Here is a 14,532-nt window from a genome sequence, read left to right as displayed (position 1 = left end):
CCTCAAACGAACCAAAATGTTTCTAGCTTAAGATTTTATTTGACGTTGTATACATAATGTTTTAATAAAGTAAAGAGGTTTAAAAAAAAATACTTACCAGTTTACATGCGATCCCGGTAAATTTTATCAATTTTCCCATTAACTAGTACATGAAGTTCACGTAAGTTGCTGTACAGAAGTTTACATGATTCTTCACGTGGATGCGACGTGTCGATTTTTTTGAGTGTACTTGCTCAGTAATATTGTACAATCTGGTATCCACCTTTTCGCGCGCTTAATGGCGGCTAGTGGGCACAACTTTTGGAAAATATTTAAATGCTTTTGGCAACTTTGCTAACGTAAGCTTGACAGTTTCGCAAGGGGGAAAATGTCAACTTGACGTGAGCAGAGTTGCCAAAAGCATGTTATTTTTTCCGAAAGTTGTGCCCACTAGCCGTGAAGCCCTATAAATGTGTATCTTTATAGGGCTTTAACAAGCCGCCATTAGGCACGCGAAAAGGTCGATATATACAAGTGTAGCAATGTAGATAAAGCGGTGTTTGTGCAATGAAAAAAATGGTGTGGATGGAACCGTAAGTCGACCAATCACGATCAGGCGTGATGTCAAACTCCAAAAACAAATGCAATTGTCCGACGTGGTTTGGTTTTGTAGTTTGGCGGCTGATTTTTCGCTGTTTCCACACTTCTCTAAGCCTCATTGATACTTGTAGCCTTTCTGAGATGGATTTACCGTATAGTACAGTATTCAGGTTTTTCGTTAAGGCATAATCCGTGATTTAGGCATAAGCCTTGACTTCTCGAATAACCTTCAACCGCAGTTGACAATCAAGAGTTCCATTCCAACGCTAAGTTTAAGCTTTGTGGGCGGCCTTGAGAGTTGCCACCAACGATGGTCCAACCAACTCGTCCATCTGGCTCCGGAATCAGCTCCCGTCTTTTACAATAAAAACCAGATCATCCATCTGTGGGAGATAGGAATCTTCCGATTGCTGCTTCGCATCAGTGGATAAAAACGAGAAATCTGGCTTGAAGACACAAGCCAGTCGTTTCGGTTCACGACACCATCTTCAACGACTCCTACTCCCCGAACCACATTCGGCCATGAATACAGAGTTCCCACACACCATTTGTTCGTTGACTTCAAAGCCGCATATGATACCATCGACCGGAAAGAGCTATGGAAAATCATGCACGAAAACAGCTTCCACAGAAAGCTCCATAAACTGATTCAATCTACGATGGATGGTAAACAGTGTTCTGTTCGAATCTCTGGTGGGTTGTCAATTTCATTCGAATCACATAGAGGGCTTCATCAAGGTGATGCTCTTACATGTCTTCTGTTCAACATAGCGTTGCAAGTTGTTATAAACCGAGTAGATATCAACACACGGGGAACGATCTTCAACAAATCTAGATATTTTTGGCAGAACATCTGTGGCAGTGGCCGAATAGTACACCAGACTAAAGCGCGAAGCAGAAAGGGTTGGGTTAAAGGTTAATACGACTAAAACAAAGTACACGCTGGCCAGCGGAACCGAAACCGGCCGACGTCGCTTGGGCAGTAGTATAAAGATCGACGGTGATGAGTTTCAGGCGTAAGTCAGCAGAAGTCGTGCTAACTATGGGTGTCACGCAATTGCGGTCGAGCAGACTAAGCCCTCGTACAAACTGTACCCTGTACAAGTCGCTTACTGTTCTCTACTAGCATGAAGCATGGACAATGCTCGAGGAGGACATGCGAGTACTCGGAGTTTTCGAAAGACCAGTGCCAATAACGATCTTCGGTGACATACAGGAGAACGGTGTAAAGCACATGTTGCAAGAATACCTAACAACTACCCTGCAAAGATGGTGTTTGCCTCAAATCCGGTAGGAACAAGACGTCCAGGAGAAATTCGTTATGTGGTTGTCTGCAGCCTTGGACGTTGCGCTTCAACTCGAACTTCTATGGAGCCGATCCGTGATCATTCGGACACACGTGACACAGACTTTCATCGGCCATGCGTACGACAGGTTTCTGAAGTCCTGACAATACCGAAACCGATGATCTGTGCGCGAACACATCTTGCACGGCTTCAGGTTCCTCCTTTTTCTCCGCCGGTGTTATCTGTTATATGTTATCGGTGTTATTACAGGACAGACATTTATTTTTTTTTGTTTTGGAGATACAGACTGAAGTTTTTGGAGCGTCTTAGTAGAATACGAAACCTGGTAATTAAATAAAAAGAAAACTTATCTTATAGATAAGTTGATCAAAATCAGGTTATTAGATTTTGACTGTCCAAAACTCAATTTTCTTCGGCCATGTTTCTATTCAAACGATTGAATTTGCTCAAATTCGTCTAAATAACGAGAATCTGGAGCCTTTTAACATTATATCAAGAGGAGCATACCGAAATCAGACAGTAAAATATAGAATAAGTTAATATTTTTTGAAACGATGGTTCTACAATTGATGAAGGGACGGTAGGGGAAAGAAATGAAAATTTTTGGTGAAGGAGGGGAAGAGCGGAAAGGAAGGGGGGGTATTGGTAGCTATGCTTGACAAGTAGTCATTTTGACTCCTACCTTTTGTCCAATGCTGGAAGGTGCATGAGTCGAACCAAGCTGTAATCTGAGATTATAACCGGATTCGAACCCACAACACCCGCCAGGGCATGTGGTTCGCTGGTACTTGTACCTTTGAACCATAGAGGCGCTGGACAAAAGGAGACCGCAAAATCCACTTCTCAAGAATAGCGACGCGTTTGGTTGGGTTATCGACACATATTGTGCCGCATACACATACATCAATTGCAGATTACCACCGAGCGAGAAGTTTTAATCTAACTACTTTTTTACTTTCAGGACGACGACACTATGCCGGCCCTTACGACTTGCAAGGTACTGCACGTGACGTTGTTCGTCTGTCAGCGTGTGTTAGCCGCGTTTCTCGGCGCGGGTTTTCGAGGGAAGGCCCCGTTCCTATGTTGAAGACTAATCCCAAGTTTTTAGTCTTGACCTTGAAATGCGGTCATACATATATATTAATATTTTTTGAAACGATGGTTCTACAATTGATGAAGGGACGGTAGGGGAAAGAAATGAAAATTTTTGGGGAAGGAGGGGAAGAGCGGAAAGGAAGGGGAGGAGGAGCTTGAACTTTTAGACATTCTTGTGGCTGCACAAGGTTTTCGATACCTGTTTCATTGGACGATTGATACATTCCAAAGAGCAACGGCCATTCTACCAGATTTCCCGAGAACAAAGTAACCTTTTGCTTAATACATTTTACGCTGCCAGTTACGTCTTGATCGGTTCGGTTTGTACCTGCCGTGCCCCTACCCCAGTTAACTTCTTCATATCCGCACTTTTCTCCGAACCTCTATATCACATTCACCGAAATTCGGATAGATTTTCGCGCCATCGGCATCGCTGTCGTCTTCGGCGTCTTCACTGAGTTTGCCATCTCGTTCATGTGATTTTTCCTTTGTCGGAAATCTTCAAACTCTGCTTTTTACATTCATTAGATGGTCCTTCAACGGTGTCAAATGGTTTCTTCGAGGCGGATTGTTTCAATCGCTACGTCGCTTCGGGAATTCTCCTTTGGATTTTCTTGGAAAATAGGACACCTCAGATTTTTCTAGTATTGTTATCATAATAAGTCACTATACTATGGGCCCTATTCTGTAAGCCACGTCGAGCAACTCGGCTCGACTCAGTCACTGTCGAGTGTCGAGTGCAAGAAGAACGGGCAGCATAGCGGCTCAATGCAGGACCAAAACAAAGCTAGCTCAAGCGTCACTTGCTAACCGTTAAGTCACTAGCTTTTTGGCGGTGGACTCAGTCGAGTTACTCGACAAAATCGGGTCGCATGTGACTTACATAATACCAAAAGTCGACTAGTCGAGCAAAGTGACACTCGACGTGACTTACAGAATAGGGCCCTTATATTCGTATGCTAAATTTCGTAGAATTCTGAAATCCCTCGACCCAAACTTTATGCCCAAACTTTGAAAAATCGCTAATGAAGTGGATGGCCAACATTACCATGAGTTGAAAAGGGGCCACATAGAATGAATCTTTGGGTTTCCGGGAAAACCACCACAGACATAAATGCTTGAGGTATCACTTTGTCATCGTATTACATTACTGTAAAGTAAAATAAACGAATCGGCAAAGAACTTATACAATACTATATGGATCTGACTAGGTTTGTTTGATTGTCCATTATCAAGTTCATGCATAATCAGACTGATAACGTATTCAAACAGAGATATCAATTGCAACTGATTGCAGTCATAATAGGAAGTGCATTTTCAAGCTGTTTCAACACAGTAAAAAATGTTCTTTCAAATAAAACATCTTAAATAAACTACAACTTAAACTTTATTGTCCTTAGTTTAAGCAACTTGAATAATTCATTGAAGTACATATATTACCTAGATAACTATCAACCTTTGGTGCTTCCGCCGTATACTCCGTGAGTTTTCAGCTGATGTTGCTTGAGCAAATAACCCGCAACGAATCCCCGTTCGCACTGGTCGCAACGAAATGGTCTTTCCTGGCTGTGCTTCGTTTGTTTGTGTAGTTTAAGATCGTGCCCGATAAGAAAGCGCTTATCACAAAGATCACAAGCGAACGGTTTACTTCCCGAGTGTGTCAGTTTGTGCGTTTTCAGATGACCAAGCTGTTTGAAGCGGGACGGACATTGGTCGCAGGCGTGCGGTCGATCCTTCTGATAGTGGAATTCTTTCTGATGCTTCTGCAGCTCTTCCGACGTGCGAAAGGGTAAACGACAGCTCTGGCAGCCGTTCGGTCCGAATTTCGCGTCGAAACCGTGCGATTCTCGCTCGTGAATCTTGAGCTGACGAGTGTAGACGAAAGCTTCGCCACACTTTAAACACTTGTAGCGTTTTTCTCGGGTGTGAATCCGAATGACGTGTTTTTGGCAGTTACCAGCGGAAGAGAAAAGCTTATCACAGTGTGGGCAACGGTAGCCCAAATTCGTCACGAAGTGACTTCGCCGATGAAAGTGCAAATGACTAGAATTTTGACACTGCTTATTGCATACATCACAAGCAAAAGGATTCGCCCCACTATGGAAGCGCCTATGGCGCTTGAGTTGATCTTTATTGTTGAACAACCGCAAACAGATATCGCAAAACAGAGTCGTTCGATGCGCTTTTCTTAGGTGTACCTCCAACTCGGCAGTGGTATTGAAAAATTCATTACAGCGACGGCAGCGACCGTAAATTTTCTCGCTTTTGTGAACAGTCTCCTGGCGGTGTTTTAGCAACATGTGTCTAATCAGATGTGCTTTTATTTTAAATCGTAACAAACAAACGCCACACTTGAATGCGTCGTCACCAATCGTCTCCGACATGCATCGAACAATCCTATCCAATCCTTCCATAGGCAATACGTCACTGTTACAGCTGGCATCGCTGGCCGCCAGCAAGTTTTCCACCCCATTACATAACGAGTCCGCCTTTCTTTTCCCGCAATTATCCTCACTGAAGCCGTCGATTTCCTCTGCTGCAATTGGAGTTCCTTCCTCCGTTCCGATTATCAAATCCAGCACGGAGTCCCCTTGGCAGCGTACAAAGTCCACAAACTGATGATCGTCGTTTTCCAGCGAACAATCGAACAGATCGTTATCAACCAGGATCTCCTTCCAGACGGCACTATCGCGGTCACAGTTCGCTAGCAGTGCAGTGACGTCCTCGTCGTCACCGTCACGTGCTGCACTGCTAGCGAATTCAGCTGCCCCAGCAGCAGCTGCAGCAGACATCTTAACGCGAACGCCGACCGGGGCGGACTGTTGATGTCGAACCGAAATCATATAGCCAGCCACCGACCGGGTGGAGTGCCGCCAATGCATCCTACACATCCATCAGCTGCTATGTAGACATGCAAACATGCAAACATCATGCCGGTGTTTCATCTCACGAGATCGCGTTTGTTGTCGCGAAAAATTCACGTTTTTCCTTCTGTTTGTGCTATTTTTGGAACTTGACTATACATTGTGTGTCATCCGTTGTGCTGATTTTGGACGGGAAGAAGCAAAGAGTTTATTCCACTGTTTCTATGGACTTTCACATCCAGCTTGTTTCAAAACCGTGCATGTGCGGTTTCATTCATTTAAAAACAATATTTCAAAGTCAATTCAACGCTCAAATGGCTCCTCAATTATTATCAATTAACATTATGTTAACTTAAAAGTTGGGCACAGTTGCTTAGAAAACATTAAATTAAAGAGCCGAAAAGTATGCAACCCTTTTTAATCTAAGACTGGTGAACTCTACTGTAAGTTAGCATATGTTGAGGCGCAATGTCGAATTTATACCTCTAGGGAAACCTGTGAACGGACCTCATCTTACAATACACCCAATACACATGCAGCTTTCGGCGTTCGTATTTTTGCTTCACGCGTCGGGCATGCGCACGGTGCGCACAGAGACATGACACTTTTCCTGACAGTTTCGATCACCATAGAGCTGTGATGTTTGTATGCCGGCTGATTGGAGAAAAGGTATTGCAATTGAAATATATACCATAAATTGCAATGTAATAAGGTTTATTTCTAATTCCCGTCGTAGTAAGTAAAGCCATTTTAATTTTCATCATTTGTTGAGTGGATTTAATGAATACTCGAAAAGCTCTTGTGCTGATTTGACTAAAATACACTTACCTTCCGATCCGTGAACTTTGAAATCACTGAAAAGCTATTATTAAAGCAAATTATTGAAATTACGCAACTGACTTCATTTCTTAAATTCGTCGTACCGTTTTAAAATCCGTCCATCAAAATTTTTCATCGTCCGAACTAAAAATCACAACAATGTTTACGAAGCTAACGTGCATGCATTTGTGTAGGACGGCATGACAAATGTTATTCTGCAAAATTTCTGCAGGTCAGGCAAGTTTTCCTGGCTGTAGAATAACGACAATACCTTGCGTGAGATATTTTCATTTATGAATGACGGAAATTAAAACGATTAGTCGATATTTTCTTCTTCGTCGCACGAAAAAACATAGGAAATTTGGCTGGTAGGCCTTCTTTAATGATAAAAAGCATTTAAATAGATCTCAGCTCAGTTTGATTAACCGCGTATGATAGACAACAAACTAAAATATTAGGAACTAACTAGTTTTGCATTGTGTGTCATAAAAATGCTGATATTTTTAATAATTTGTGTTGGATAGGACGGGAATAGGCAATTACGATGAAGCAGCAACATACTCTAACAAAATTCTACTTCTATTCTGATCTGCTTTGTGACTAGATTCATGAATTCATTTTGTGGCTAGATTCATGGAAAAAATATTCTCTCCCTGCGAAGTTTAGGAATACAGCACTCGTTAGCTTATTGCACGAACGAGGAGATGCAACTAACGAATTTTGTTTTTTGATTGCTCAATCTTTACCAACATTTATTGTGAAACGTGATGCGATATCACGGTAAAAAACTTTTCACATGCACTCACATGTGCGCTAGATTTTGGGAAAACAGGAAAAATACATAAATCTTTACAAACGAAACAAAGGTTAATGAATACGTGTCCAAATCGTTAAAGTGTAGCAAAATCGCCGTAAAATTGGTAATCGCACCTGCACAATGAAATGCGTAAAAACACCCAACAGATAGGTAATCGATGATCGCCTCAATGATGGCGAAGTTGCACAAGGAGACGCAACGGAAGTGAATCTACGAGTAAACATGAAAAATAGTAATCTCCCATCAGAACCTGATCTCCAAGAAACCAAACGAGAAATCGGGTTGCTGATGACCAAAAACCCCGCTGGTAAGGACCGCCAACCAGCAGAGCTTCATACACATGGCCGAGAAACGCTAGCAACGGCTCTACACTGGGTAATTTCCAACATTTGGGAGGAGAAGCTACCGGAGGAACGGATCGAAGGAGTGGTTTATCCCATTTACAAAAAGGGTGATCGGCTCGACTGCTGCACCTATCGTGACACAACGCTGGTGAACAACGCCTACAATATACTCTCCCAGACCCTGTTATGCCGGTCGGAGCCGTGGTAGACTTCTGGGGATGGAACGAAATGATTTCCTAGCCTTATTACGGCATGAGCATACATGTCTTGATAAGATCAAACAGGAACGGTGCCGCTCAAGCTAGAAACCGTCGAGAATAGCATTCTATTCAGGCACTTGCAGATAAAAATTTCACTCTTCACATTCTCTTCATTGCAAGTACGTCGACAGCAAGCACTCAACCAGTGAGGGGCTGCATATGTGTTCTGCTTGGGCACAGGATAATAGTGTAAAGAAAACCTTCTTGTCCTAAAAAAGGACGATTTGCCCAGTAAACCATTTGGTTTATATATCTCGATTGCAACTGAGATATACGAAATCATATCTGAACGAAAAAGTTATATTTCACGCCATATAAGAACATATATGTACCAAAGTGGAGGCGATATACGTGCGAAAATTTTGACAATTATTTGTAATTCTATTTTGCGTAGTTTTTATAACACGCAACTAAATACTCCTGAATATATGATTAAGATATAATCAAATATTGCAGTCGTCTATCCTGCTTTATAATTCACAGTCATGAATTGTATATGAAGACACGCACGACTGCAAAACAACTTATTGTTCACTTCGATTTGACATACTCTAATCATTATACAATTCCAATTTGAAATTGACATGAAAACGATTTAATGTGAACTTTCTATTACGATTTTGTGTTATCTTGCTGCAACAACACTAACCCAGTGAAGTGGACTGCTACTTTCCAGGACGTCTTCAGAGGATGTGAAGGAAGCACTAGTTTAAAACTAAAACTACTCCATTTATTGGTTTTAAACTGCAACTACATTGAAAAATCCTAAAACACTGAATGAATTTCGCACTGCTTATACAGCATGAAATCTTTTTTTTTCTTTGCTGCTGCCGCTGCTGCTCGTCTCGCAAGAAACACGTAAAATGGAAGACGATGAAAAAAAGTGTGGCCCATTTAGCAGCCGTGGTTCGATGTCTTGCTGCTATTATTGTTGGTAATTCACACTCGAGCATGAACAATGTCGGCTGTCACCGATAGCACAAGGTTTCGTATAGGCAATTATCAGGCGGGCTTCACGAGGACTCGTGCCACTATTGACCAAATTTTCACCATCCTACAGATCTTACAGAAATATCAGGGGTACAATGTGCCCTCGCATCACATCTTCATTGATCTCAAAGTAGCATACGATCGATTGTATGATCGCTGATATCTATGGCAGATAATGCACGGACACGGTATACCGGATAAACTGACGCGACTGATCAGAACTACAAACATTGAATTGAGTGTTGTGTTTCGTGCGCATCTCGAGTCTCGAGTCCTTTTGAGACGCGGCGAAGGTTGAGACAAAGTGACGACTTATCCTGCCTGCTATTCAACGTTGCTCTAGAGGGGGTGATCTAACGAGCGGGCATCGAAAAAATTAGAAAGGTTGTGTACAAGACACGATCGCATAGGGCACGCAGGCTTACGTACGTGTCTTTGTAGCGACGCTAGCATGTATTCATGCATGTAGGAATACGATTTTTCATGTATAGATGCTACATGTAGCATTTATTGAGACTAACTGCAGGTTGAGAAAATTCGACTATTTTTAAATGTATTATTGCGCCTCAAAACTTACTTCAACATCAAACACTATTTACGTATGTACGTATTTTACTACTACTTAGCAGCCGAGAGCAGGGGTTGCTCTTGCCGTGTCAAGAATTCCTCTCCATTGTACTCAGTCCTGGGCTACTCGTCGTTAGAGATGGTCGGGTATGAATATTTGAATACCCCAACCCGACCCGTACCCGATCAAGAAAAAAATTAAAAACCCGTACCCGACCCGAACCCGCAAGTTTATTATTTTTGATACCCGAACCCGACCGCAACCCGACGGGTACGGGAGGGGCCCGGGTACCCGACCATTTTTAGTGTTAAATGTGGTCAATAGAGATACCCGACCCGACCCAAACCCGGCTTCAAAAACAAGAATTAAGAACCCGTACCCGACCCGAACCCGCAAATTATTTTTTTTCAATACCCGAACCCGACCCGAACCCGGCGGGTACGGGTGCGGGTTTCGGGCAAATTTTCCGCTACCCGACCATCTCTACTCGTCGTCAATTCGTTGCGCGTCTCGACACACGCAAGTTGGCTTCAACCTGGTCGAGCTATCTGGCGCGTTGGGCCCCTCTATTCCTGGTGCCGGTGGGGCTATTGAAGAGAACGGTTTTCACTCCACAGTCGTCCTGAATCCTTGCGACGTGGCCGGCTCACCGCAGTCTCCCAATTTTCACCAGGTGTACGATGGCAATCTCTCCAAGCAGTGCCTGTAGCTCGTGATTCATACGCCTCCGCTACTCTCCGCTTTCCGTTTGTACTCCGCCAAAAATAGTCCGCAACACCTTTCGTTCAAATACGGTAAGCGCACGTATGTCTTCCGTAAGCAAAGTTACTGTCTCAAGTCCGTAGTGGACTACCGGTCTGATTAGCGTTTTGTACATCGTCAGCTATGTGCGGTGGCGCATGCTCCCAGATCGAAGCATCTTGCGGAGGGAAAAGTAGGCTCGATTTCCAGCTTGAATGCGTCGTTGGATCTCCTTACTTGTATTATTGTCGGCTGTGACCAGAGATCCCAAACATGCGAACTCATCAACCACTTCCACTTCATCACCATCAATAGTCACTGTCCGTGGTTGACAAACGTTGCTTTCTCTGGAGCCTCTTCCTACCATCATATATTTGGTTTTCGACGCATGTATTTGAAACCCTATCCTCCTAGCCTCCGTTTTTAGCCTGGCGTAGATTGCCTCCGCCGTCCCAGATTTCTAATAATAATGTCGAGGTCGTCTGCGAACGCTACGAGTTGGCTACTCTTGCTGAAGATCGTTCCTCTCACATCACATTTTCAATAGCGATATTAAATAACATTCAGGACAGTCCATCTCCTTGCCGCAGCCCTCTGCGCGATTCGAAAGAACTCGAGAGTGTCTCCGAAACGCGCACGTAGCACATCACTCGCTCCAGAGTAGTTTTAATCAGCCGTGTCAGTTTGCGCGGCAAACCGTACCTACTCGTGCATTATCTACCATTTATATATGCGATTACCTATTTATATGTTCTATGTATGTATTTTGATGACATCAAAAAAAAATCAGAGGGGTTGTGTACAAGACACGACCGCATATGTAGGTGACGCATCAGGACTACGTAAATCTCTTTGTAGTGACGGTAGTATGTATCCATGCATGTAATCATTCGATTCATCATGTATACATGCAATATGCGTTGTGTGTAACATTTATCAAAGTAGTAACATTGTAAACGTTCAATCCTCAGTAGATTTCAGAGTTATTTCTATGTGCATATGGAAACAATTTAACAAAATCAAGAACATAAATTGCTTTCCTGCTACCTAACAGAAAATTACAAATTGTTTTTATTATCAATGGTTCCTCCACGTTGAAGGTATTTTACCAATTCAATCCCATTTAATCAACAGCACATCTTTTCATTACTCTTCCAATGCAACGCAAACATGCGTATCGATACAGAATCATATTATAACCACACTTCTCTAACACATACCACAAATTGTAATAGCTTTAATCGCGTTCGTGAGTAATTTGTCGGCACGAGGGGGCTTTATCACTCTTTCTGGCGTACCTCCCAAGCAAGGACATCAAAATGGTATAGGTTTAATCGCGATGTTAAGAAATCTTGTGAAGACGAGGAAGCTTTGTTATTTGATTTGGCTTACTTCCCAAGCACAGATATCAAATTGATATAGGTTTAGATCATCGTAAAGGATCTTCCAACCAATCACAAATTCTTGCAGTACCTATATGAATACAATCAAGGAAAGGAATACCGCCCACTTTTCTATGTCGTTTCTCTTCTAGGACATCAATTTGGATAAGATTTAATGTTTAAAGATAAACTCGGTTGAAAGATAGGGGTGGTTTTATATTTTAACAAAATTGTTTACTTTTAGGACATTTAATTATACTAGGCTCAATGTTCAAACGACATCAGTTGAAGAAGAGGGGTAGTTTTGCACTCTGAAGTGCTTCCCAAGCAAAGCAAAGCCTTGGACATAAACCGTCTTTAGATATTACCCTCCTTTATCGACAGACTTTGCAACAATCCTACTGACTCTACCTAGCATCACCGCCTAGCCGAGAATCGAACATATGACGACTCACTGGCTTGTTAGACCAGCATCGTACCTCGATGCAACTTCCGGGCAGCTTCCCAAGCACAAATATCAAATTGGCATAGATTTAAACGTCGTAAAGAATCTTCGACTTGATGGGATTGAGAGTTTCTGTCACTTTTTTTTTCCAAAAAACACGTTCAAACATTGAAAACAGTTCCTATTCTCACAGTCACCTCACCTCACGTCCTTTTCTCACAGTCACTCTCACCCACCTTACAGGCCCCATTGGAATTGTACTCTGAGAACCGCAAATTGTGCTCTCACCTAAAAAAAATTAGGTGAGGTGACTGTGAGAATTGGGCCCAACATCTTTTCTAACCAATCAGGATCCGAGGACTTCTAGTTGGAAAATGCTTCATTATTTTTAGTTTTTCAGTAGTGTACACATACGACATAATAGCGTTCTTCATTCGGGCCAACTCTTAGAAGATGTTCCGTTCGATTGGTGCCAAAATATTTAAAATCGATCGGGAAACCGCTAAATTATTAGCGTTCAAATTTTTTGGAATGACACCCTATCTAGCCAAACCTTGCCGTAAGACGTAGTTCTACGTCAGAATATCCCGTTGTTCATTAAGCAAAATTTACTTTAGCAGTGGAACTGTGGGTAAGACGAACAGGGTGGGTGAGACGGACAGGTAGTTGATTCTACCAGTTTCATCATTATAAACCGTTTTCATCATCATTTAGAACTTTCCAATCTTGATAAAGTACAGAAAAACTAAAAATTGGAAATGATTCTGCATCTGGATGTAACTTTTTTCCATCGAAATTAAGCTTTTTGAGTGACTTAATTCCAAAATGTTGCCCATAGCATAAAGTATTTCGTTTTAGTACCTTTTCAAGTAAAGTCTACATTGAAATAATACGTAATTTCATTTGCGTATGAAAAATTATGAACGCTTTAAAAAAAATGTGTAATGATGGGGTGAAATGGACAACTGCTAGTGTGGGTAAGATGGTCAGTGAACATATTGTAATAAAATTGTTGATTTTGCTTCTTAGTGATATCTCAAGCACATAAATGAAAATTTTACCGGCAAACGTGAACTTCAAACAAATTAGCAGCGGCCAGGCATCAGTTTTTGGAAGGCTTATTCATATTGCCGCTGCCAAACAATTTTCTATTGGCTGCCTCCAGTGGGAGGGGGTGGACCGTCTTCTTCATTTTTTGCACGCTACACCATCATATCTTACGTATTCAATTTGTTAAAGGTCAAAAATAATATTATGCTCTCAGTTGGGGCGATTTACAACACCTGTCCATCTTACCCCCACACATTGTCCGTTTCACTCGCCAGCACTGAAAAAGTTTACTTTTTCGGACCATTTTTAATATTCAAAATACACATTGAAAAACGTTTTTTGTTAAATATTTCACTAGCTGCTTTTAAAAACAATATATTGAACTGAAGTAAACTGTATTTAGGTTTTATAAATAGTAAGTTCTCTGTATTACATTAGCTGTTCTTCTTAACCTGTCCGTCTTACCCACAGTTCCCCTAGATATTTTTATTAATGTTTAAATAATAAATTAGATCAATAACCAAATTTAAATAAAGATAATTATTTCATTCTAAAGTTAATTTATATTATTGGGGTTTATTGACACAAAAGAATAGACCATTTTACGAACTAACAACATTGCTGATATTGATATTACTTTCCCGGTCATCTCTAGATTGTCAAAATAAATACCAGCACGTGAATGCGCAATATGAATATCAGCACGTTACCTTGTCGCTTGTCATATAACATGGTCTATAACTACAATCAAACAATAAAGCATTGCACGCAGATGTCAGTGCGTTTTTTTTCGTCCCAGGTTTGACAGTGTTGTGGGGTTTGTTTTGATTACTCATTCGATAGACCCAGAAGCAAAAAACTGCAAAAAGGACAAAAATATATGTTGTGCAGAACTGTTATCATTTTCCTACCTCGGTAAAGTCGGGTATTTCCGGTTTCCACAAACAAGTGGTACGAATTACAAGTAGTAAATCCACTAGCAATAAAATTAGGTTACAAAGGGAATCAAAACAAAACACACAAAAACGTCAAACCAGAGTTGAGGTTAGGCACCGTGCAAAGGTTTATAGTTAAGCAAACAAGCTCATCGGTAAAGTCTCCAGCTACCTGCTAGCGGAATTGTCGATTCTACGCTGTTCTTTTACCTACCGTTCGCTTTTCTCATTTCTGTCTCTTCGCATGGTTCGCAAACAGAGACTTGTGATCGCTGTTGTTTTCAGTCGGTGGATCGCGTTCATCACTTTTGTTTCATCCGTCGAAGCAAACAGACG

General features: G+C 41.7%; 1 protein-coding gene across 1 annotated transcript; it reads right to left on the bottom strand.

The window, feature by feature from the left end:
- Nucleotides 1-4,432: 4,432 nt before the first annotated feature.
- Nucleotides 4,433-5,863, bottom strand: LOC128735231 (zinc finger protein 664-like). Its single transcript, XM_053829725.1, has one exon. It carries the CDS (start codon nucleotides 5,861-5,863, stop codon nucleotides 4,433-4,435), a length of 1,431 nt encoding a protein of 476 aa, XP_053685700.1.
- Between the last annotated feature and the right edge of the window lie 8,669 nt (nucleotides 5,864-14,532).

Source organism: Sabethes cyaneus, chromosome 2 (genome assembly GCF_943734655.1).
Source record: "Sabethes cyaneus chromosome 2, idSabCyanKW18_F2, whole genome shotgun sequence".
Taxonomy (NCBI): Eukaryota; Metazoa; Arthropoda; class Insecta; order Diptera; family Culicidae; genus Sabethes; species Sabethes cyaneus.
The sequence above is the reverse complement of the archived record's forward strand: the minus strand, read 5'-3'. Positions and strand labels throughout refer to the sequence as shown.